The sequence below is a fragment of the Scyliorhinus torazame genome, chromosome 2 (genome assembly GCF_047496885.1).
Source record: "Scyliorhinus torazame isolate Kashiwa2021f chromosome 2, sScyTor2.1, whole genome shotgun sequence".
Classification (NCBI taxonomy): Eukaryota; Metazoa; Chordata; class Chondrichthyes; order Carcharhiniformes; family Scyliorhinidae; genus Scyliorhinus; species Scyliorhinus torazame.
The window spans coordinates 101079509-101104627 of record NC_092708.1 but is presented as its reverse complement, the minus strand read 5'-3'; the positions used below and the strand labels follow the sequence as shown (position 1 = coordinate 101104627).

General features: G+C 47.0%; 1 protein-coding gene across 4 annotated transcripts in view; it reads right to left on the bottom strand.

Moving 5' to 3' along the window:
• LOC140390115 (activin receptor type-1-like) overlaps positions 1 to 25119 on the bottom strand; it is a 137530-nt gene that overhangs the window by 29927 nt on the left and 82484 nt on the right. For all 4 annotated transcript variants that reach the window (XM_072475064.1, XM_072475050.1, XM_072475041.1 and 1 more), the window contains 3 exons: positions 14814 to 15077; positions 6310 to 6527; positions 5174 to 5273 (listed from right to left, as the gene is read on the bottom strand). In XM_072475064.1, coding sequence (XP_072331165.1) covers positions 5174 to 5273; positions 6310 to 6527; positions 14814 to 15077 — 582 coding nt within the window. The remainder of the gene's footprint in view (positions 1 to 5173; positions 5274 to 6309; positions 6528 to 14813; positions 15078 to 25119) is intronic.

The following is a 25119-nucleotide window of genomic DNA, read 5'->3' as shown; positions in this document are numbered from 1 at the left end:
CACCCCGAAGTAACAAAAGAGGTTTATGCTCCGCGTCAATAAATAACAAAAATAAATTACAGATTGCAAACAGTTATTATACAAAATCTCAATTTATGAAATGGTGGCATGTCCGTTTTACTTTGGAAACAGGGCACTTTTACATTAGTGGTAGTTTCCAAATGCAGAGCACAATAAACTTTGAAATTAAGTATCACTCTCTAACAAAAGCAAGCTCATCTATAAAGCAATCCCCAAGTTTTAAAATCTTAAATTAGCTTTATTAAAAAATATTTACAACTTGATCCAGAACGGAAGGAGAAAACAGCCAACAGGAAACAATAATGGGCTGTTCAGCTTGTCCACCAGGTGGAGCAATCTGCCCCTTGAAGTCCTGAAAGCATCAGGCCCAGACTTCACAAAACCCAAGGTCTATTCTTGGATCATGAAAGCTACAATGAGAGAAAAGATGATTGTGGGATGCGGGGAGTGGGGTAACAACATTAACCATACAACAGTCCACAGGAATAAAAAAAAGATGTGCTGGTAGTGAGATCCCAAGAGAGCCTTCGGGAATAAAAAAAACTCTCTCAAATCAATAAAATCTTTGGCCCAGATTTTAACTAGGTGCTGTTTTTTTGTGCGTTTGTCCAAACTAAAGTCATGGCAGGACGTAAATCGAGATATAATAGGAAACAACTAAATGAGCAAAACAAAAATCAAAGCAATAAATTAATCTTTTTTTTGGTTGAATTAGCTTTACTCTGCACAATAATGTTCAGAATTTTTGTCTCATCTTTATGAACTGGTTTGTAAATGGGATGGTCCATTCTGCCAATGGTGAATCCTGCAGCTGTCATCTGACTGTGGAACCTTTTGGTTTTTGACTGCATAGTTTGGTCGATTGTGTTGCTGTCCATCAGGAGGTCGAGAGCTTTGGAGGCACAGCTGACCATAGGATGGGGCAGGGTATTGAAGTGGTAAGGTCATTATCGCTGATGCAGGACGGCAACCAGAGCTTTAGGTCACATCTTGTATGTATCCACCTGCTGCTCTATCCAGTGCCTTTTGCAGAGTAGATGGCACGGTAGCATAGTTGCTTCACAGCGCCCGGGTTCGATTCCCAGCTTGGGTCACTGTCTGTGCGGAGTCTACACGTTCTCCCAGTGTCTGTGTGGGTTTCCTCTGGGTGCTCCGGTTTCCTCCCACAAGTCCTGAAAGACCTGCTTGTTAGGTGAATTGGACATTCCGAATTCTCTGTCGGTGTACCGGAACAGGCGCCGGAGTGTGGCGACTAGGGGCTTTTCACAGTAACTTCATTACAGTGTTAATGTAAGCCTACTTGTGACACTAATAAAGATTATTATTATTATTACAATATGAACCCAGTCCATCACTCCCAGCAACTCATCTATATTGAAATGAAAACCAGAGCATTGTATTTTTCCGACAGGTCATAAATTTCTTTCGGTGTAGCCACATCACCATCCATGGAGAAAACGCTGTCTCTAACAATCAGACGCATCCAATGTTTCTGGGCTTCCTTCAACTTGGCCTCCAGGTCACTGAGGTCCAGCTGTCTTTAGCGGTATTAGTTGGTCTTGCACAGCCAAACCCCATTGATGATCAATGCATGGTTGAGTTCACCTGAAAAAATTGCATTTTCAGCGGTTAACCTCCGCATTTGGCAACAAAACTGCTGGCATAGAGAATGGTATTCTGGACTTCCGGTGACGGGGATGTGCGGAGTAGTCGCAGATCAGGTGGTTCTCCACCTACAAAGCCAAAAGCAGGCTCTTTTGCTCAAAATAGCCCACTAAAACAGGGGGAAAAGTATCCCCGCATCCTCACGAACAACAATACGAACAAAAATGCCGAGAACAGCAACTCCAGAAACCACAGAGACAAGGAATGGGAAAAGTCAGGAGAAGCAGTGGCCGAGTCAGCAGACGCACGAAGCGACGAAGCACTGGCGACGCCAGAGCGAGAGGACCAGCTCACTGCACACAGAGCTCCCACTCACCAGCGGATGGATGTACGATGTTCCTCTGCAGGGAACTAAGAGAATTAGAGAGGAGACAAAGATCGGTATCCAGGCTGTGGTCAGGGTAGGGTGGTGGTCGTGGAGGCTCTGGTGACCATGAAGGCAGCCCTGGACAAGGCAGAGAGGCAATTAGAGGCCCAGGGGAACACTATAAAAGAATTAGAAAAGGCCTCAAGAGACCAGAGTGACCGGATCGCTGTCCTGGGAAGGAAATAGCGAGGTTGATCGTGACGCAGGGGAGTCTGAAGGGGAAGATAGAGGACCAAGTGAACCGGTCACGGCGGCAGATCTCAAGGAAAGTGGGCCTGCCGGAAGGGATCGAAGGCAGCGACCCCACGGACTATGTGGCCCAGTTGCTGGACAATCTGGTGGGAAGGGAGACCTTCCCCAATCCACCTGAAAGAGAAAAGCCCACCAGTCGCTTCACAATCCAAGATCCAAGGCAGGAGAACAGCTGAGCGCAATAATCGCAAAAATGCACCGGTACCAAGACCGGGAAAGAATCCTGTGCTCACAGACCTGCTGGGGAGGGGCACCCTGTCACCTACGCTAGCACAAGTCTCAATCTCGCTGATTCCCAAGAAAGACAAATAGAATGCGAGCCTACAGACCCATTTCGCTGCTAAATGTAGACATGAAAATACTGGCCAAGATCCTAGCCAAGAGACTGGAGGACTGCGTACCAGAGGTGGTAGCAGTGGACCAAATGGGCTTTGTCAAAGGTAGATAGTTAACATCAAACATCAGGCATCTGCTGAACGTGATCATGACCCCGTCCAGAGAGAGAACACCGGAGGTGATCGTCTCCCTGAACGCAGTCAACAGAGTCAAATGGATGTACCTCATAGAGGTACTGGAGCGGTTCGTGCTTGAAGCAGGGTTCACCGCCTGGGTGAAACTCCTGTACAGCGCTCCCATGGCAAGCATACGGACGAACTCCCGCCAGCTCTAATTACATCCAGCTGCACAGAGGCATTAGGCACGGATGCCCACTTTCCCTGCTGCTGCTGTTCGCCCTAGCAATTGTGATTGCGCTTAGGCAAAGAATTGGAAGGGATCTGGAGAGGAGACAGATGGCGCGATTCTCTCAAAAAGTTTCCAAATTAATTTTTGGCGGGAGTTTCCCACCGCTATCCAATGACACTTAGTCATCTTTTTGGGCCCTGGGGAGTTTCTCACCGGTTTATCCTACATTTAGAATTTTATTTAGCACTAGAGGCTGAACTCGGAGATCGGGCCACTATTTTGAAAAGGCACCCCAAAGTGAGCTTGTGGGTCCCCTACACCCTCCACCCATGGGCAATGTCACCCCGCACACACATGGACACTACCTCACACCACCCAAGTGAGGACACCCCGCAATGGGGTCCCTGGTGTCTTCCCTCCTCAGGCACTCCAAGCCCTTTATAGCATCCCCTCACTTCTGGGAACACCCATCCATCACCCCCCAACCTCCCGGAGGCCGATACATACCTATCCTGCACTCCCCCACCCTTCAAATCCTCCTTCCATCCTCATTTCATGGGCATGGCCCCCCTTGTCCCCTGGTCCTTGGTAGTGCCACCCTTGCACTGCCACCCTGGCACCCAGGCTGTGCTCCTGCTGGCTTGGCAGTGCCAAGGTGCCAGCTGGACGTACCAAGGTGCCCACATTCTAAGCGGAGAGCCAGGGAGCCACACTGCACTTACCCTAACCACCTTGGAGTCTCCGGGGGCACGGGAGACCCCCCGGTTGCCATTCCACCTGGTCCACATTTGTGTGGACCAGCACGGATCGGCACCCGGCTGCCTCACTGGGGAGGCCGAAGAATCGAAGGAGGCCGGTGGATCCCGCTCAGGTCGGTCAGAAGTAGGATCCCAAAAAAAGTCCTGCAGAGAACAAGAAGCATGGGGGCTAGCCCTCCCAAACCTGCAATATTACCACTGGGCAGCAACAGCGGAAAGGGGAAAGGGATGGATAAAGGAGTCTGAAGCCACATGGCTGAAAATGAAGGAGGGTTCCTGCATGGGGACCTCTCTCCAGGCTCTGGCCACGGCAGCTCTCCCATCCCCACCGACCAAACATTCAACGAGTCCAGTGGTGATAGCTACACTCCGGTCATGGAACCAGCTACGACAGCATTTCTGTTAACCAAAATGTCCATTAAGGCCCCCATCTGCAACAACCAGATGTTTGCACCATATGGTGGAGACAGGATGGGGAGATGTTGGCAGTTGGGGACTTCTACACAGACAACATACTGACAACACTAGAGGAACTAACAGAGAAGTTCCAGCGGACAGGGGAAATTAGCTAAGATGTATGTAGGTCAAAAACTTCTTACGTAGAGGAACAAGGACATACCCATGACCACCGCAATAATCACTGTTAGGGGACCTCCTGGATGCGGACATCCTAGAGAGGGGAAACTGCGGTGGCCTGTATGAACGACTACTAGAAAGGGTACACACACCAGTGGACGAGACAAGGGAACAGTGGGAGGAAGACTCGGTTTTGAAATAGGATGGGGACTCTGAAGCGAAGCACTGCACAGGGTCAACTCCACATGCGCAAAGCTAAGCCTAATGCAGCTGAAAGTGGTACACAGAGCTCACTTAACCAGAACCCGAATAAGCAGCTTCTTCCCGGGGGTGGAGGACAAATGTGAATGGTGCTTAATCTGTTGATGCCCCTATGCAACTTCATAAGCCCATCCACAACTTGCTTTAAATTTGGATAGACAATATGGAAGGAGGAGGGATAAGAGAGTCAAAAACCTCATAATTTTCTCTGGGTTTTCTGGATCTGTCTCCCCTATGGACACACACCCCACCACCATACACTTGTAGAGGGAACAAAAAAGTGCAAGTACATGCTATTTGGAGACCTACAACAAATTTACTTAGAGCTAACTTGTTGAATTCAACTATCTGAGAAACTGCTCCCAGTTTGTCAAGTATCCATTTGGTCCCCCCAAAAAATTGGAGCACCAAATACTCCTTGAAGAATAATTATTTATCATGCCACCTTTGGGGCGCATCATTTTCTACAGGTTTTGGGGGTGGGGTGAAACAGTGGAAGAAAAGCATAATTGCGCCAGTTTATTTTTTCCTCTTTGCCCTATCCCAAAAAGAGTAAACAGAATGGATTGTGACCTTCATTATGACTCACCTACACATTCCACCAAGGTAATCTGCCGAGCCACTGTTCTCTGTATGAGGAAGGGAAGACCTGACCCACTGCCTGATGTGCAGGAGTGATCCAATAGATCCTGTGAGAAACGAAATGATCGCACAAAATGAACTGAACTTGTTTTCAAAGAGGAAAAGCAAGACATTTTGTTTCTCGAGAGAGAAAAAATTGCTACAAACAGCAATTCAAGCCCTTTTAACACAAAACTACTGCTATTGGCACATTCAATATAGCTCTGAGCAACTATCAATGTAGGAGGTTCTGGCAAGATATGACCCTGCTGCCTCAGATCACATGTACGAGAAGTGCACGGTTTGTAAAATTTACAACATCATTCCTATTAGCAAGATGGATAAAACAACAACTGAAACGTCTGCACATAAAAATTTGCCAACAAGATCTTCAACACATATTCACAGCATAATGTACATAATAGGTCCTTGATTAAAAGCTGGACAGAAGGGGCTGGGCGGCACAGCTCGCGAGTGGACATAAAACATCCTGGCACTGATAGAACATGACCGCACTCCAGGACATAAGACTCCACTCACAATTTTACAATACAGTACCAATTTTCAAAGTTATAAAAAGTAAATTGCATGCATATCTTTCTTATTTAGGACTGGTGGAAAGTTGAAAGAGGACTCAAATAAATTTCCAAGAACAAAGAATGACTGTCGTTCTTTTTTCATGAGTATGTACTTAGAAAATGCACGAGGTAGAAGAAGATAGAAAAGCATTTGATTTTCAAACTCTGTCCAGTTTTCAAAATAATGTGCCGGCCGAATGTAGGCGACTCATTTAATATCAAATAATGACGAAGTGCAGCAGTGCATATGACTGTCAAAAAACTGATGGGAGGTGGGCAGCACGGTGGCACAGTGATTAGCACTGCTGCCTCACGGCGCTGAGGATCCGGGTCCGATCCTGGCCCCGGGTCACTGTCCGTGTGGAGTTTGCACATTCTCCCCATGTCTGCGAGGGTCTCACCCCCACAACCCAAAGGATTGGCCATTCTAAATTGGCCCTTATTTGGAAAAAAGAAAGAATTGGGTGCACTAAATTTAAAACAAAAACTGATGGTAAAGAACAAAGAATAAATCAACAATCCTTACTGCTAATGTGCTGTCTCCAACATTTGAGGCAATCAGTCCATCAATGGCACCATACTCAACCTCTCGAGCATTTAGTCTTTGCATCTGATTTTGGTGAAACTTCCGCAATATCAGTACCGTCACCATGGACACAACAATCAGCACAATTACTGGAGCGATAACAACAATAGCCAAGGTTCTTACACTGTAACTCAATGCTGTTCCTTGCTGTGACTTATCTGTGGAATGAAAGGACATTACGAAAAATGTATCAAGTGTTTATTTATATCCAAAACTTCAAATCCTCAAACCTCCTCAATATTTCATACATATTTAATTCAAATATTGATGCATTTACATATGAAGCAGATTAAATGTGGAGGTTCAAGGAGATACAAAGGCATATCCTTTTAGAAAGCAATAATGACTTTCCTATCCAGTAATCTTATTCAAATAAAAGCAAAAATACTGCGGTTGCTGGAAATCTGAAACAAAAACAGTAAATACTGGATAAACTCAGCTGGCCTGGCAGCTTCTGTGGAGAGAGAAACAAAATTAACATTTTGGTTCCATACGGCCCTTCGATAGGTGCTGGTTTAGCACAGTGGGAAAAACAGCTGGCTTGTAATGCAGAACAAGGCCAGCAGCACGGGTTCAATTCCCGTACCAGCCTCCCCGAACAGGTGCCGGAATGTGGCGACAAGGGGCTTTTCACAGTAACTTCATTGAAGTCTACTTGTGACAATAAGCGATTATTATTATTCTACAGAACTATGTATTATATAGTTGGAGAGACAGGTGGGGCAGAATAGAAGGACAGGGATAGGTCAGAGAAAAGGAGAGATTGTCAAAAGTGTCATGGGCATAAGACAAAGGCAAGCGTTAATGGTGCCATTCAGGACATAAGAGTACTAAATTTGGCAAGATGCAAGATAGTAGAATGTGTTAACATACGAACAAATGTCAGTATTCAGTGGGAGCAGAAATGAACAGCAAGGGACAGGTGGCCATTTGGGGGAGGGGTGGGGCTGTGTTGGGGCAAACCAATGGAACCAAAAAATAAAAACCAAAAAGGGGCGTCAAGATAGAGTTCACAGTCTAAAGTTGTTGGACACAATGTTGAGTCCAGTAGGCTGTAATGTGCCTGATCAAAAGGGGAGGTAGTGTTCTTTCAGTTTGCCTTGGGCATCATTGGAGCATTACAACAGAATCATAGAATTTACAGTGCAGAAGGAGGCCATTCAACCTATAGAGTCTGCACCGGCACTTGGAAAGAGCACCCTACCCAAGTCCACACTTCCACCCCTGCCCCGCAACCCAGTAACCCCACCTAACCTTTTGGACACTAACAGGCAATATATCATGGCCAATCCACCGAACCTGCACATCTTTGGACTTTTTTAGGAAACCGGAGCACCCGGAGGAAACCCATGTAGACACGGGAAGAAAGTGCAAAGTCCACGCAGACAGTCACCCGAGGCCGGAATTGAACCCGGGACACTGGAGCGGTGAGGCAGCAATGCTAACCACTGTGTCACCCATTATATATTTTTTAAACCGGAGCACCCGGAGGACACGGGGAGAACGTGCAGATTCCGCACAGTGACCCAAGCCATACCTGGGGCCCATGCGGGTGCCCATAGTCACATCTTTTTATTTGCAACAAGTGAGACAGTTAAAGGAGAAATTATTTAATGACAGAACAAGTTCAGAAAGGCGGAGGAGAGTGATCGTGAGAGGGTATTTTTTGTCCCTCTGCTCAAGGAAGAGGCGGTGGGGTGTAGAGGGATTGGACATCCATTGAACGTTTATTTTTAACCTTTTTTAAATGCAGTATAAGATTGAAGCAGTGTAAGATTGAAGTTATTTGGCTTATGGATTCTGTACACAGTATTGAGTTGCTGAGGAAAAAAACACAGAGAAATTTCCTTGAAAACAAACTGCTCCTAAAATCACAGAGTAACTACAGTCATCGGTAACAGGAGCTTTAATCACTTCACATCTCTAAAATTTGTTTAAATAAATATGAATACATTGGTGAAAAAAAACTACAGAAAAAATAATTTATAACCACACAAAATTGCCAATCAAACAGAGTAAACACAGTTGTCAAATCAGAACCCACTGTTGACCTATTGTATTTGAACAGCTTGGAACACAGCCAAGCATTAGTAATAAGCATAGGTGGAGAACATAGTTGTCTGGCCATCTGTATCTCCTAAAACAGTTGCATTCATCATGAATGCTTGACTGATCTTATAATTGCCTAGTCTCTTTGGAAAAAACACTGCTGTTCCCACAACCATATAGATTTGTCAAAGAAAATTTCTGAAAGAGTGTTTTCTGCCCCTCAGCATTTCAACTTGCCATTATTATTACATGGCTCATTGGCTCTGTACATAGTGCCATAGTGCTGAATGGGTGAATGGGCATGGGAGTGTCACGATAAGACCTTTTGAACTTACCTTGCAAAACTTTCCAATTATTGAGGATTTTTGTGGGAAAAGTAATGTAATTAACTGAATTCCTGCATGCTTTTATCTATACTGCAGGCAGCAAGAAACTGAGGGATGGTGATAGCAAATACTGATGACAGTATGGCTGTGACTGAGAATTTATCCCATCAATAATTTGTCTGAAGGGATTCGAAAAGTATGAAATTTGATATCAATCACCAGATATACCAAACTGAAGTACTGATTCACTAAAGAATTATGCAGAGGAGTGCGTAAAGCTGTGTCAGTTCATGATGATAAAGAGTCCCTTGAGATTTGGCCCATTTAATAAATGTCATAACAGCAGCATATTAATTGTTCAACGTCATTGCTGCCATCAAACTGTATAGTTTAATTTTTATATTTTAAGGATTAGAGTGACTAGATAACGTGCAAGTAGTTTGTAAGTCAGGTATGAAAAAAAATACTCATCTATAATAGTTATTATTGGGAGAAAGGTTGATTCAAAATGATCAAATAATTAAAGTTACACATCCAAAATAAAATGAGAACTTCAGGCAAAGATTGAGAATAACTTTCTCAGTCAAGAAATAGAAAGGTTCTCACCAGGAGGAGGAGGAGGCCTTGGTGGTGGAGTTGAAAGGTAAGTGGGAGGAGGAGTTGGGAGAGGAGATCGAAGAGGGGACGTGGGCAGATGCCCTGGGGAGGGTGAATTCTTCCTCTTCGTGCGCGAGGCTCAGCCTCATACAGTTTAAGGTGCTGCACAGGGCACACATGACCGGGACAAGGATGAGCCGGTTCTTTGGGGGTGAGGACAGGTGTGTTAGGTGCTCAGGGAGCCCAGCAAATCACACCCATATGTTCTGGGCATGCCCAGCGCTGGAGGAATTTTGGAAGGGCGTAGCGAGGACGGTGTCAAGGGTGGTAGGATCCAGGGTAAGATCGGGCTGGGGGCTCGCAATATTTGGGGTGGCAGAGGAGCCGGGAGTGCTGGAGGCGAAAGAGGCCGGAATTCTGGCCTTTGCATCCCTGGTAGCCCGGCGAAGGATTCTCCTTCAGTGGAAAGATGCGAGGCCCCCAAGCGTGGAATCCTGGATCAGCGATATGGCAGGGTTCATTAAATTGGAGAGGGTGAAATTCGCCTCGAGAGGGTCGGTACAAGGGTTCTTTAGGTGGTGACAACCGTTCTTAGACTTTCTGGCAGAACGATAGACATTGGTCAATGGCAGCAGCAGCTCGGGGGGGTTGGGGGGGGGGGGGGATACTTTATTTTTGTTTTTGCTATTTACACTGGAGGGTCTGAGGGGGTGTAAACACCTGTTGTGTTAAGTCGGGGTGTTAATGTTAATTTATTATTTATGTACGGGGGGGGGGGGGTTGGGTTTGGGGGTTTGCTTTTTTAGATTGTGTTTTGTATTTAACTCTGTTGGGTTCTTTTTTCTTTCTCATTTTGTTATTGATATTTTATGAAAACCTTTAATAAAAAATTTTTTTTTTTTTTTTTTTAAAAAGAAAGATTCTCACAAGGCCTAGAGTCAAATTGGGGAAGCTCCTTCAACTCCCTGTAATAGGGGGTGTTGACCTTCTGCAACATATCCAGTGAATTGAACTGGACACTTCCCAGTCTCAGATCACATTAGTATACCTACACAAGGTTGGTCATCTAATTGCTCAGTGGGCTAGACAGCTGGTTTGTGATGCAGAACAAGGCCAGCAGCGTGGGTTCAATTCCCGTACCAGCTTACCCGAACAGGCGCCGGAATGTGGCGACTAGGGGCTTTTCACAGTCACTTCATACTTGTGACAATAAAAGATGATTATTATTGTTATTAATGGCAACACCTAAATAAGCAAGGAATAGTCTCGGGCCTTTATTCTTCATTTGCCAGATTGCTGAAGTCAGCAAAACTTAAATTATAAACCCGACAGGCTCAGAGACAAAAATAATACCTCACCATGAAAGAATAACCCTATTGCTCAAATACCTATAAGAGCACTAAGCTCATAGATTAAGAGATATTTAACTCTTAATTGGTATTCAAAAAGCCAGTAGAAGAGAATGAAAGTCCTCCTGTTACCAGAATCAACAACTTCAACATTCAACGCAGAGTACCACATCATAGTACCACATCATAGCAATCAGTTTGTCGCAAGAAACCACATCTTCTGTTGCTGGACTCAAGTATAGTCTTACAAATTAGTGGAATAGAAAAAAGTCATCTACGGAGTCACCTGGAACAATGTCACAAAATTGCAGTTGAACAGTCAGTCTGTTACTAGGCCATGACTCAGCAGCACCAAGGCCAATAGTACTGAAGACTCCAGAACTTGCCACACTCCTAGCCAGGCTGTTCGAGTACAGACACAACACTGGCATCCACCCGGCAATACGGAAAATTGCCCTGGTATGTCCTGTACACAAGAAACACGACAAATCCAACCGAGCCAATTATCACCCCATCAGTCTATTGTCAATCAATAATAAAGTGATGGAAGGAGTTATCAACAATGCTATCAAGCAACACTTACTCAGCAATAACCTGCTCACGGATGCTGATTTTGGGTTCTGCCAGGGTCTCTCAGCTCCTGATCACATTACAGCCTTGGTTCAAACATGGACAAAAAAGCTGAATGCCAGAGATGAGGAGAGAGTGACTGCCCTTGACATCAAGGCAGCATTTGACCGAGTATGGCATCAAGGAGCCCCAGCTAAACTGGAGTCAATGGGAATCAGGAGGAAAACGCTACTCTGGTTGGAGTCATACCTGGCACAAAGGAAGATGGTTGCGGTGATTGGAAGTCAATCATCTCAGCTCTAGGACATCACTGCAGGAGTTCCTCAGGGTAGTGTCCTAGGCCAACCATCTTCAGCTGCTTCATCAATGACCTTCCTTCAATCATAAGGTCAGCGATGGGGCTGTTTATGGATGACTGCACAATGTTCAGCATCCTTTGTGACTCCTCAGATAGTGAAGCAGTCCATGCCCAAATGCATCAAGACCTGGACAATGTCCAGGCATGGGCTAACAAGTGGCAAGATACATTGGTGCCACACAAGTGCCAGGCAATGACCATCTCCAAGAGAGGATCTAACAATCGTCCCTTGACATTCAATGGCATTGCCATTGCTGAATCCCCCACAATCAACAGCCCGGGGCTCACCATTGATCAGAAACTGAACTGAACTAGCCATATTAATACTGTGGCTACCAGGGCAGGTCAAAGGCTAGGAATCCTATGGTGAGTAACTCACCTCCTGACCCTCCAAAGCCTGTCCATCATATACAAGGCACAAGTCATACGTGTAATGGAATACTCTCCATTTGCCTGGATAAGTGCAGCTCCAACAAAACTCAAGAAGCTCAACACTATCCAGGACAAAGCAACCTGCTTGATTGCTCCTCCTTCCACAAACATTCAAACCGCCAACAAACAGTGGCAGCCGTGTGTACCATCTACAAGATGCACTGCAGTAACTCACCAAGGTTCCTCACACAGTACTTTCCAAACTCATGACCACTACTATCTAGAAGGAGAAGAGCAACAGATACCTGGGAACCCCACCACTTGGGAGGTTCTCCTCCAAGAGACTCACCACCCTGACTTGGAAATATATCGCCGTTCCTTCACTGTCGCTGAGGCAACATCCTGGAACTCCCTCCCTAACAGCACAGTGGGTGTACCTACACTTCAAGGACTGCAACAGTTCCAAGAAGGCAACTCACCACCACCTTCTGAAGGGCAACTAGGGATGGGCAATAAATGCTGGCCTAACCAGCGACGCCCATATCTCGAAAATGAATTTTTAAAATGCTAAAGCCTGACCTCCAAACCCAACAACAATATTTAAATATCCAAAAATGTTTGCGTAGAATACCAGCAGAGCAGCTTTAAATATTTAAGAAGTTCTTTGTGACATTTTCTCAGGATAACATTACCAAAAACACTGTCCGTGCAAAAGCTTAACTGTAGCGATAATTACCTTTCAAAAAATTGGCAGAATGTAAAATTTCTTTGCCTTGGATATAAAACCAACTACATGCACAAGGATAGAGGTAACCTCATCTATAAATATCTATGTAGCCATTCCAAACTCAAAACATCAATGGCAGACAATGCCTCAGCTTTCACGTGTATGGTATTGACACCCAGTATCTGTATTGACACCCTTTTATGCCTAGTGTTGTAAGTGTGCAGGTCTGACCTGCAAGCTTGAATAAACTAGAATTTCATTAATTCAAGTACGTGAAGGCCAGAGTAAATCATTTTTGGCCCCTCACAATTTCTCAGCTTTGCAACAGATTAGGTTGCCTTCTTCAGCCACTGCCTCAGGCTGCCCCAGGTTGTTTTAACTTGTGTCCTATTTGATTCCAAGCCATGCTTCTGACCCCATGTCCTCTGTATCATCGAGACTGCCTCTTGATTAGCTTCCTCTCCAACCTCAGGTCACCTGCGACTGGCAACATTCGCCCACATCTTTGTCACCTCTGGACATGGGTAGTCTAATGCTCTCCTCACCTGTCTCATCCACCATCTCCCCGGAAACTTCAGCTCATCCAGATCAATATCGTATCCCACACATTAGCATGAACATCTGCTCCCCCAGCATTTCAAATTCAAAATTCTCATCCTTATGTTGAAGTCCCTTTATGACCTGACCCCTCTTTACATCTGTAACCCCTCCTCCACCCTTCCATCCTCCTCTGACTCAATTTAATGGAATTCCTTCTTTTTAAAAAAAAAAATGTAATAAATGTAACTCATCAACATCCAAAAAAAGCTCAATCAAAAAGGTGACAATGGTATTAATCTGTAAACTCTTAGTTTAGATGTGAACGATGTTAGGAGCAAATATAGATAATAGGATTTGTAAACAACAACAGGTTATTCAGATCAGATCATAATAATCTTTATTAGTGTCACAAGTGGACTTACATGAAGTTACTGTGAAAATCCCCCAGTCGCCACACTACGCCGCCTGTTCGGGTGCACAGAGGGAGAATTCAGAATGCCCAGTTCACCTAACAAGCATGTCTTTCGGGACTTGTGGGAGGAAACCGGAGCACCAGGAGGAAACCCACGCAGATACGGGGAGAACGTGCAGACTCCGCACAGACAGTAACCCAAGCCGGGAATCGAACCCGGATCCCTGGAGCTGTAAAGCAACGATGCTAACCACTGTGATACCATGACGCCCTGCAAATATTGAGCCCTGCAAACATTTAAACCACCCACTTTGAACCTGCTAATCTCAGTATTCAGATATTATCTGGGGGATAAAAATAATATAATTGCTAAGTGATTAAAACAAACGGAATCTGAACAGGGTCTATAAATCTGACAGAAACAGTACAAGAAAATCAAGCAATTTTCCCCAATAATGATCAGTCGCAATCAATGGATGAAGTTTAAACAGAAGCTGTATCATTAAAAACAGATGAGGCAGAAGAAAGAAAGTGACTAAATTGAGGAAGAATCAATACGGATATTGATCTGAACTATGAACTAAATTGATAACATATGATAGCATGTGAGAAACATTTGTTTTGATCAATAACAGCTCGATAACTGCTGGTATCCTGAGCAGTCCTGTGTACAGTCTTACAAAGCTAGAAACAATACATCTGATCATCATTTCTGATCTCTTTTCAAAAACAGAATGTTAACTTCTGAAAACTAAAAGTAAGTAATCAGAGCAGCGTGCAAGATCCCCACATGCCAGAGATATTCAAAGGACAGCACTGGAGAATGCAAAACAAGATAGTGCATGATTTAACAATATAAAAGTACTAATAGTCTCCAACAGTTTGATCTCCCAGATAAAGTTCATGCAATGAAATCTAAGCTTTTGGACTCAATTTGCATTATTCCCATATGTCAGAAAAGTACACCGTTTTGCAAGTCATTGAATTCACCACACAGACCAATTGTTTAACACCCTGACATTATCTTCACTGCTGCAGAGTGTGAATTAGGACTGTAACATCTGCTAAACACGGGGCAGTTGGCAATTATATAATTCGAACACAATTTTTTTTACAGGCTCCAGTATTTATAAATAAGTTTTACCTTTAGGTGGCAGTTGAGCTGTAATGTTCATATTACACAGATTGCCGTGACAACATTCTACTGTCTGGTCTGCTGATGGTGGAGTCTTGCACGTCAGCTTACTCTGTTCATATACCTGGAAGCAACCTTTTTGATAAACTGGATGACCATCATTTATGCTCAATGAAGCAAAGCACTGTTGCCCGACACATTGATCCACTCCTCCACAAGACATCCCTTCACAAACACAATTAAAGAGGCCTGCATTTAATTTTGGCTCCTCATCTGCAAAAACAAAATTCAAAAATAAGTTGAGCCATTGGAGAAAATTAAACAGTTAGTCAATTAAGCCCATGGCAACGGGCAAATACAATAGGCTAAGAATTGTGTATCCACAAGATGTACCAAAACTCACTGACTCTCAGTCGTCTGTATCCTTCACATAACAGTCCCAAATGTTTCAAATTTCAGAACTATAATACTTAGCACGTTATTTGAAATAACACTTTCAGTGTTCATCCTAATATATTAAAAAAAGAAACAATAAATGCCATGTTTCAGCATTTTTAATCTTGTTCTTTGTTACTTTATTTGACACATGACTGCCTTTTCTAGTACAAAACATGACCCAAAAATAATTTTCAGTCTTTTTGTCAAAGAAAGTCACAGATTAAAAATAACTTTACCCTCACCACACACTATCTACAGTTAAGTAGTGTGTGGCTGGAGAGAGTAAAACGTTGAAACATCCACAATTTAATTGAATGATGTACAGAACTCAACCACAGGGTTCCAGGTTATGAAAAAGTACAACCTCTAATATTAAGGGGCCTTTCAGATTTCTGAAAGCAGTAAAAGTTTGTGTCTCACATAGCTTGGTTTCCTATATCAATGGAGAACTATCTTAAGACCATAAGACGTAGGAGCAGAAGTAGGCTATTTGACCCATTGAGTCTGCCCTGCCATTCAGTGAGATAGATCATTGCTGATCTGATTTTTTTTTTTTAAATATTTTTGGGGGTTTTATACATGATATACTTACAAATGTTCACACAGAAAAACAAAAAACACAGGAACTAAAAAAAATATTTCACAACACAGTGGAAAAGAGGGCTTTTCTCCCCCCTTCTTTTTTTTTTTAAAATAGAAAACAAGCAATACAAAACCGGATGGAAGGGGCACCTGGGTGGTGACCTGATGTCACTTATATCTCTTGGTTTTTTTTTGTCCATTTGCCTCAGCTTCGGCCGTCTGTCGTTCCTTCTTTCTCTCTTTCGCCTTGCTGTGCTTTTTGTGGTCGTTGTCGTTTCTAGCGCTCTCACTCCCAGTTTGTGTTCCCTCCTCCTTCCTCCCTTCCCTTGTCCTCTCCCCCCCCACCCTCCCTCCCTCCCCCCCCTCCCCCCCCCCCCACCCCCCTCCCTCCCTCCCCTCCCCCACCCCCCCTCCCCCCCCCACCCCCCCCCCCTCCCCCCTCCCCTCCCCCACCTCCCACCCCCTCCCCTCCCCCACCCCCCCACCCCCCACCCTCCCTCCCTCCCCCCCCCCCCCACCCTCCCTCCCCTCCCCCACCCCCCCACCCCCCACCCTCCCTCCCTCCCCCCCCCCCCACCCTCCCTCCCTCCCCCCCCCCCTCCCCTCCCCAACCCCCTTCTTCTCTGCTACTCCTTTTTCTTTCCTGCTGGGTTTGGCTACTCCCTCTTGCTCCACCCCCCACCCCGGTCCTCCCTCCCTTCCCTCTCTTCGGCTGATCTGATATAATCCTCAACTCCACTCTCCTGCCTTATCTCCATAATCCTTGGTTCCCTAACAGATTTAAATCTGTCCATCTCAACTTTGAACATACTTAATGAAGCAGCCTCCACAGCTCCCTGTGGTAAAGAATTCCACAGATTTAGAGAGAATAAATCCCTCCCCATCTCGGTCTTAAATGGGCAACTCCATACTCTGAGATTATGCTCTCTGATCCCAGACTCTCCCACAAGAGGAAACAACCTCTCAGCATCTGCCGTGTCAAGCCCCCTGAGAATCCTAAATGGCTCAACAAGCTCGCCTCTCATGCTTCTAAACTCGAATGAGTACACTGAATAATCATAGAATTTACAGTGCAGAAGGAGGCCATTCGGCACATCGAGTCTGCACCGGCTCTTGGAAAGAGCACCCCACCCAAGGTCAACACCTCCACCCTATCCCCATAACCCAGTAACCCCACCCAACACTAAGGGCAATTTTGGGCACTAAGGGCAATTTATCATGGCCAATCCACCTAACCTGCACATCTTTGGACTGTGGGAGGAAACCGGAGCACCCGGAGGAAACCCACGCACACACGGGGAGGATGTGCAGACTCCGCACAGACAGTGACCCAAGCCGGAATAGAACCTGGGACCCTGGAGCTGTGAAGAAATTGTGCTATCCACAATGCTACCGTGCTTGCAGTAATAGAGCAAACTGCAAACTCCATGTTCGCCACTGGACTGCGAGACGAGCAGGTGCATGATTTTTTTAAAAGTGGGGCATTTTCCAGGGTACTTTAGATTACATTTGCCTGGCACTGAAATTAACACAGACTGTGAGAACTTAAGAGGTTGGTGACACTATTGCTTGAATTTCAATTGGATGAGCTTTAGTGAACAATGGCCATAACTCTGGAAGGGGGAGCAGGAAAGTAGCTAATTTGTGCATCTGCATCAAACAGAATTCGGTCCGATGTTCCAAGAGTAATGAAGTGAGGCTGTTTCAAGACCATGGGGGTGCAGTGGTCACAGGGATGGAGGGATGGCAGGGTCAGAACCAAAAATGTTTGCAAATAACTAAAAAGGGCAGCAGTAAATATGAAGATTTCATGGCCATGTTTGGAATTTCATGACCATGGAATTGTTTGTCACGGGGGTGGGGGGGGGAGGGGGAAGAACTTGCACAAACTGTGAGGTGTGAAGAATGTTCTTTAATTTATTTATGTTTTCATACCTTTGAATATGTTTGGAATAAAATACATTTAAAAAAGTAAATGTGAAAATATCAGTAAAGCAGAATCTACTATTCGCCCCAGCATGGTGTTTTTATGTTGGCGGATGTAATTTTCTGCAACTGCTGCAAGATTATACAGCTTTTGAATTAAGGTCCATAAGATTAGTTTCCCCTCCTTTTCCTCAAATGATCTGATTTCTCTGCAGTTTCTCCCATTCCATTTCTCTTGCCCAGTTTTCCTACTTCACGATCTCCTCAGCCCATTTGGGTTTTGGATATCACAGTTATTCTTTACAGTTATAACTAAAAGCCCCAAATTTAGCTCCAAGGGGATTGAGGTCATTTCAAAAGTACACCAAAGTATTTGAGCCAGAAATGCTGATTTCTGCCAACTTCAACTACCCACTGCAGTGAGCCACAAGTTGTTGAATGGGGCTCCAGATTCCATAGCCCACATTAGGCTTAGGGCAGAACTTTGTGCCCTCACATATGGCAAGTTTGATGGCAGATGGGTTGGTCGCAGATGGGGACCCCTCCATCTTCCCACTCCCACCTTGATGAAATAGAGGAAAGGAAGGCCTGTGAATGGTCTTTTTACCCGATTGCCAATTGGAGCCGATACATGAGCAACTAATGCTCACTTAAGGCCCTCATCCTACTGCTGCTGGTAATAATCTAATGTGTGTGTGTGTGTGTGTGTGTGTGTGTGTGGGGGGAGGGGGGGGGGTTGCCAAACTACGAGCATGACAAGTAAAAGCAAAGCAAAGTAAGGGGTTCCTGGAGGGTTCCCGGGCGCTTGTTGCCTGATTGAGACACCTGTCATTGAAAAAGGTGGGGGATGACTTCCGGGTGCGGCGATGACCAGCTGAGTCGCACGTTTCGGCAGCTCCCGGTGGAACGGACTTTTGGGCTCTTAATAGGAGCCCCATCGGCAATTTTAACGGCAAATAACACTGTGCGGTAATCCAGAAGGGAATCCCCCCTGGACACGGATGGAAAAGAGAGAGGAAAGTAGCCGGATTGCGGTGGATCCTCTAGAGCAGCGGCCAGGAAGGCAGGCACAAAGCAAGATGGCGTCGGAAGGAGGCAGTTTAATATGGGGCCCTGACCAACAAGAGTTCCGGCGGCGTTGCGTAGATGAACTCAAAAAGGAGATGAAGAAGGAGCTGTTGGCCCCGATATTACAAGCGTTTGAGGGGCTAAAGGAGGAGCAAAAGACCCAGGAACAGGAGCTTCGGGTCGTGAAGGCAAAGGCTGCTGAGAATGAGGACGGCATACAGGGCCTGGTGGTGAAAACGGAGATCCACGAGGCACAACACAAAAGATGTGTGGAAAGGCTGGAGGTGCTGGAGAATAATGCGAGGAGGAAGAACCTAAGGATTCTTGGTCTTCCCGAAGGTGCAGAACGGGCGGACGTCGGGGCATATGTGAGCACGATGCTGCACTCGTTAATGGGATCGGAGGCCCCGACGGGTCCACTGGAGGTGGAGGGAGCCTATCGGGTTATGGCGCGAAGACCGAGGGCTGGAGAAATTCCTCGAGCAATAGTGGTGAGATTTCTCCGATATAAGGACAGAGAGATGAACCTCAGATGGGCAAAGAAAACTTGGGGCAGTAGGTGGGAGAATGCGGTGATCCGCGTATATCAAGATTGGAGTGCGGAGGTGGCGAGAAGGAGGGCAAGCTTTAATCGGGCCAAGGCGGTGTTGCATAAAAGGAAGGTCAAATTCGGAATGCTGCAACCGGCAAGACTGTGGGTCACACATCTAGGGAAACACCACTACTTCGAAACGGCAGATGAGGCGTGGACATTTATTGTCGAGGAGAAGCTGGAGTGAGCAGGCCAGAAAAAGAACATAGAACATAGAACAATACAGCGCAGTACAGGCCCTTCGGCCCACGATGTTGCACCGAAACAAAAGCCATCTAACCTACACTATGCCATTATCATCCATATGTTTATCCAATAAACTTTTAAATGCCCTCAATGTTGGCGAGTTCACTACTGTAGCAGGTAGGGCATTCCACGGCCCTCACTACTCTTTGCGTAAAGAACCTACCTCTGACCTCTGTCCTATATTCTATTACCCCTCAGTTTAAAGTTATGTCCCCTCGTGCCAGCCATATCCATCCGCGGGAGAAGGCTCTCACTGTCCACCCTATCCAACCCCCTGATCATTTTGTATGACTCTATTAAGTCTCCTCTTAACCTTCTTCTCTCCAACGAAAACAACCTCAAGTCCCGTCAGACTTTCCCCATAAGATTTTCCCTCCATACCAGGCAACATCCTGGTAAATCTCCTCTGCACCCGCTCCAAAGCCTCCACGTCCTTCCTATAATGCGGTGACCAGAACTGTACGCAATACTCCAAATGCGGCCGTACCAGAGTTCTGTACAGCTGCAACATGACCTCCCGACTCCGGAACTCAATCCCTCTACCAATAAAGGCCAACACTCCATAGGCCTTCTTCACATTCTTCACAGAACGTTTGGGACAAAAGTGGGGGGGTGAATTTGTGGGATGAAGGGGGAAAAAGGGGGAAGAGAGGACTTCCCAAGTTGTTAAACCTGCGACCCTGTAACTTCTCTCTCTTCCCCATGTCGTGGGGGAGGGAGTGAGGGAGGACGAGGAGCCGAGGGCGCCGGCCATTGGGGGCGGGGCCAAAAGGGAAGCGCGGGCTTTGTTCCCGCGCTATGGTAATCATGGCGGGAACAGGGAAGCAGGAAGGAGGGGGCCTCGCACAGTGTGAGCCGAGGTCACGGGGGGAAGCCGAGGTCGGCCAGAGTTTGCTGACTTCTGGGAGCAACATGGGGGGTGCAATTACGCTAGCTTGGGATCTAGCGGGGGGGGGGGGGGGGGGTTAACTGGGTTGCTGCTGCTGGGAGAAGGGGGGAGCTGGTATTGGGGGGGGTGGGTCGGGGGGGGCGCCGCCTGGGGGGGATACAGCTACGTGGGAACCAGGTGAGGAGCTGGATTGAAAAAGGAAATGGCTAGTCGTCAAGGGGGGGGGGGGGGGGGGGGGGGGGGGGGGGGGGGGGGGGTAAAGAGCCCCCCAACCCGGTTGATCACGTGGAATGTGAGAGGGCTGAACGGGCCGATTAAGAGGGCATGGGTACTCGCACACCTAAAGAAACTTAAGGCAGATGTGGTTATGCTTCAGGAGACGCATCTGAAGCTGATAGACCAGGTTAGACTTCGCAAAGGATGGGTGGGGGCAGGTGTTTCATTCGGGGCTAGATGCAAAAAACAGGGGGGTGGCCATACTAGTGGGGGAAGCGGGTAATGTTTGAGGCAAAGACTATAGTGGCGGATAGTGGGGGCAGATACGTGATGGTGAGTGGCAAACTGCAAGGGGAGGCGGTGGTATTAGTGAACGTGTATGCCCCGAACTGGGATGATGCCCAATTTTATGAGGCGTATGTTCGGACGAAATCCCGGACCTAGAAGTGGGGAAGTTGGTAATGGGTGGGAGACTTTAATACGGTGCTGGACCCAGGGCTGGACAGATCGAGGTCCAGGACCGGAAGGAGGCCAGCTGCAGCTAGGGTGCTTAAGGATTTTATGGAGCAGATGGGAGGAGTAGATCCCTGGAGATTTAGTAGACTTAGGAGTAAGGAGTTCTCGTTTTTCTCCTATGTACACAAAGTATTTTCACGAATAGATTTTTTTGTTTTGGGAAGGGCACTGATCCCAAAGGTGACGGGGGACGGAATACACGGCTATAGCCATCTCGGATCATGCTCCACATTGGGTGGACCTGGAGATAGCGGAAGAAAAACAACAGCTTCCACCCTGGAGAATGGACATGGGATTATTGGCAGATGAGGGGGTGTGTTTTAAGGGTGAGGGGGTGTATTGAAAGGTACTTGGAACTTAAATGATAATGGGGAGGTACAGGTGGGAGTGGTCTGGGAGGCACTGAAGGCAGTGGTTAGAGGGGAGCTGATATCTATTAGGGCACATAAAGGAAAGCAGGAGGGTAGGGGAAAGGGAGCGGTTGTTGAAAGAACTTCTGAGGGTGGACAGACAATATGCGGAGGCACCGGAGGAGGGACTGTACAGGGAAAGGCAAAGGCTACATGTAGAATTTGACTTGTTGACTACGGGTAATGCAGAGGCACAATGGAGGAAGGCACAGGGTGTACAGTACGAATATGGGGAGAAGGCGATTAGGTTGTTGGCCCACCAACTGAGGAAAAGGGGAGCAGCGAGGGAGATAGGGGGGGGTGAGAGATGAGGAGGGAGAGATGGAGCGGGGAACGGAGAGAGTGAATGGAGTGTTCAAGGCTTTTTATGAAAGATTATATGAAGCGCAGCCCCCGGACGGGAAGGAGAGAATGATGTGCTTTCTGGATCAGCTGGAATTTCCTAAGGTGGAGGAGCAGGAGAGAGTGGGGCTGGGACACAGATTGAGACGGAGGAAGTAGTGAAAGGGATTGGGAGCATGCAGGCGGGGAAGGCCCCGGGACCAGACGGATTCCCAGTTGAATTCTATAAGAAATATTTGGACTTGCTGGCCCCGCTACTGATGAGAACCTTTAATGAGGCGAGGGAAAGGGGGCAGCTGCCCCCGACTATGTCAGAGGCAACGATATCGCTCCTCCTAAAGAAGGAAAAAGACCCGCTGCAATGCGGGTCCTATAGGCCTATTTCCCTCCTGAATGTGGACGCTAAGATTCTGGCCAAGGTAATGGCAATGAGGATAGAGGATTGTGTCCCGGGGGTGGTCCATGAGGACCAAACTGGGTTTGTGAAGGGGAGAGAGCTAAATACAAATATACGGAGGCTGCTAGGGGTAATGATGATGCCCCTACCAGAGGGGGAAGCGGAGATAGTGGTGGCGATGGATGCCGAGAAAGCATTTGATAGAGTGGAGTGGGATTATTTGTGGGAGGTGTTGAGGAGATTTGGCTTTGGGGACGGGTATATCAGGTGGGTACAGTTGCTGTATAGGGCCCCGATGGCTAGCGTGGTCATGAATGGACGGGGGTCTGACTATTTTCGGCTCCAATGAGGGACGAGGCAGGGATGTCCTCTGTCCCCGTTATTGTTTGCATTGGCGATCGAACCCCTGGCCATAGCACTGAGGGGTTCCAGGAAGTGGAGGGGAGTACTTAGGGGGGGAGAAGAACACCGGGTATCTCTGTATGCGGATGATTTGTTGCTATATGTGGCGGACCCGGCGGAGTGGATGCCAGAGATAATGCAGATACTTGGGGAGTTTTCAGGGTATAAACTGAACATGGGGAAAAGTGAGTTATTTGTGGTGCATCCGGGGGAGCAGAGCAGAGAGATAGAGGATTTACCGTTGAGGAAGGTAACAAGGGACTTCCGGTACCTGGGGATCCAGATAGCCAAGAATTGGGGTACATTACATAGGCTTAATTTAACACGGTTGGTGGAACAGATGGAGGAGGATTTCAAGAGATGGGACATGGTGTCCCTGTCATTGGCAGGTAGGGTGCAGGCGGTTAAAATGGTGGTCCTCCCGAGATTCCTCTTTGTGTTCCAGTGCCTCCCGGTGGTGATCACGAAGGCTTTTTTCAAAAGAATTGAGAAGAGCATTATGAGTTTTGTGTGGGCTGGGAAGACCCCGAGAGTGAGGCGGGGATTCTTGCAGCGTAGTAGGGACAGGGGGAGCTGGCACTACCGAGCCTAAGTGAGTACTACTGGGCCGCCAATGTTTCAATGGTGTGTAAGTGGATGGGAGAAGGGGAGGGAGCGGCGTGGAAGAGATTAGAGAGGGCGTCCTGCAGGGGGACTAGCCTGCAAGCAATGGTGACGGCGCCGTTGCCGTTCTCACCAAAGAAATACACCACAAGCCCGGTGGTGGTGGCTACATCGAAAATTTGGGGGCAGTGGAGACGGCATAGGGGAGGGACGGGAGCCTCGGTGCGGTCCCCGATAACAAACAATCATAGGTTTGTTCCGGGGAGAATGGATGGGGGATTTGGAGCATGGCAAAGAGCTGGGGTAGTACAACTAAGAGATCTATTTGTAGATGGGACGTTTGCGAGCGCTGACGGAGAAACATGGGTTGCCCCAAGGGAATGCATTTCGGTATATGCAATTGAGGGCTTTTGCGAGGCAACAGGTGAGGGAATTCCCGCAGCTCCCGACGCAGGAAGTGCAGGATAGAGTGATCTCAGAGACATGGGTGGGGGACGGTAAGGTGGTGGACATATACAGGGAGATGAGGGACGAGGGGGAGATCATGGTAGATGAGCTGAAAGGGAAATGGGAAGAAGAACTGGGGAGGAGATTGAGGAGGGGCTGTGGGCTGATGCCCTACGTAGGGTAAACTCATCGTCCTCGTGTGCCAGGCTAAGCCTGATACAATTTAAGGTGCTACACAGGGCGCATATGACTGGAGCACGGCTTAGTAAATTTTTGGGGGTAGAGGATAGGTGTGCGAGATGCTCGAGAGGCCCAGCGAATCACACCCACATGTTCTGGTCATGCCCGGCACTACAGGGGTTCTGGGTGGGGGTGGCAAAGGTGCTTTCGAAGGTGGTGGGGGTCCGGGTCGAACCAAGCTGGGGGTTGGCTATATTTGGGGTTGCAGAAGAGCCGGGAGTGCAGGAGGCGGGAGAGGCTAACGTGTTGGCCTTTGCGTCCCTTGTAGCCCGGCGCAGGATATTGTTAATGTGGAAGGAAGCCAAACCCCCGGGTGTGGAGACCTGGATAAACGATATGGCAGGGCTTATAAAGTTAGAACGGATTAAGTTTGTGTTAAGGGGTTCGGCTCAAGGGTTCACCAGGCGGTGGCAACCGTTCGTCGACTACCTCACAGAAAGATAGAGGGAATGGAAAAGAAGTAGACAACAGCAGCAACCCAGGGGGGAGGGGGGGTGGGGGGAGGAATCGGACAGACTCTCAGGGATGTTATTGTATATGTATAGGTATTTGGTATATGTAATTGTATATTGGATTGTTGGATTGTATTTTTGGAGAGTATTTATTTTGGACAAGGCAGTTGCCATTTAGTTTTTTGTTTATATATTACTTATTTATTTGTTTAAAACTGGCCACGGTTATTTATATTGCTTTATTGTTGTGTAAAAGAAACACTACGTATTGTTATGTTTGGCCAAAAAACTTGAATAAAATATATATTTTTTTTTTTTAAAAAGAAAAAGGTGGGGGATGGGAGTGGTTTAGAGCTAACCACTGTTCTTGATGTCAGGCTGTCTCACCTTGCTCCTCTACGATTCCCTACCCACCAGTCACGTGCCCTGGTCCCTCCCCGGTCCAAGGACTCAGGTGGCTGCTGTACCATCAGCAGCCACCACCTTCCTGGTGGCGCTGCTGTTCAATAGAACTGCCAGTCTCGCCCTGGGCAGCAACTCTCGATGGGC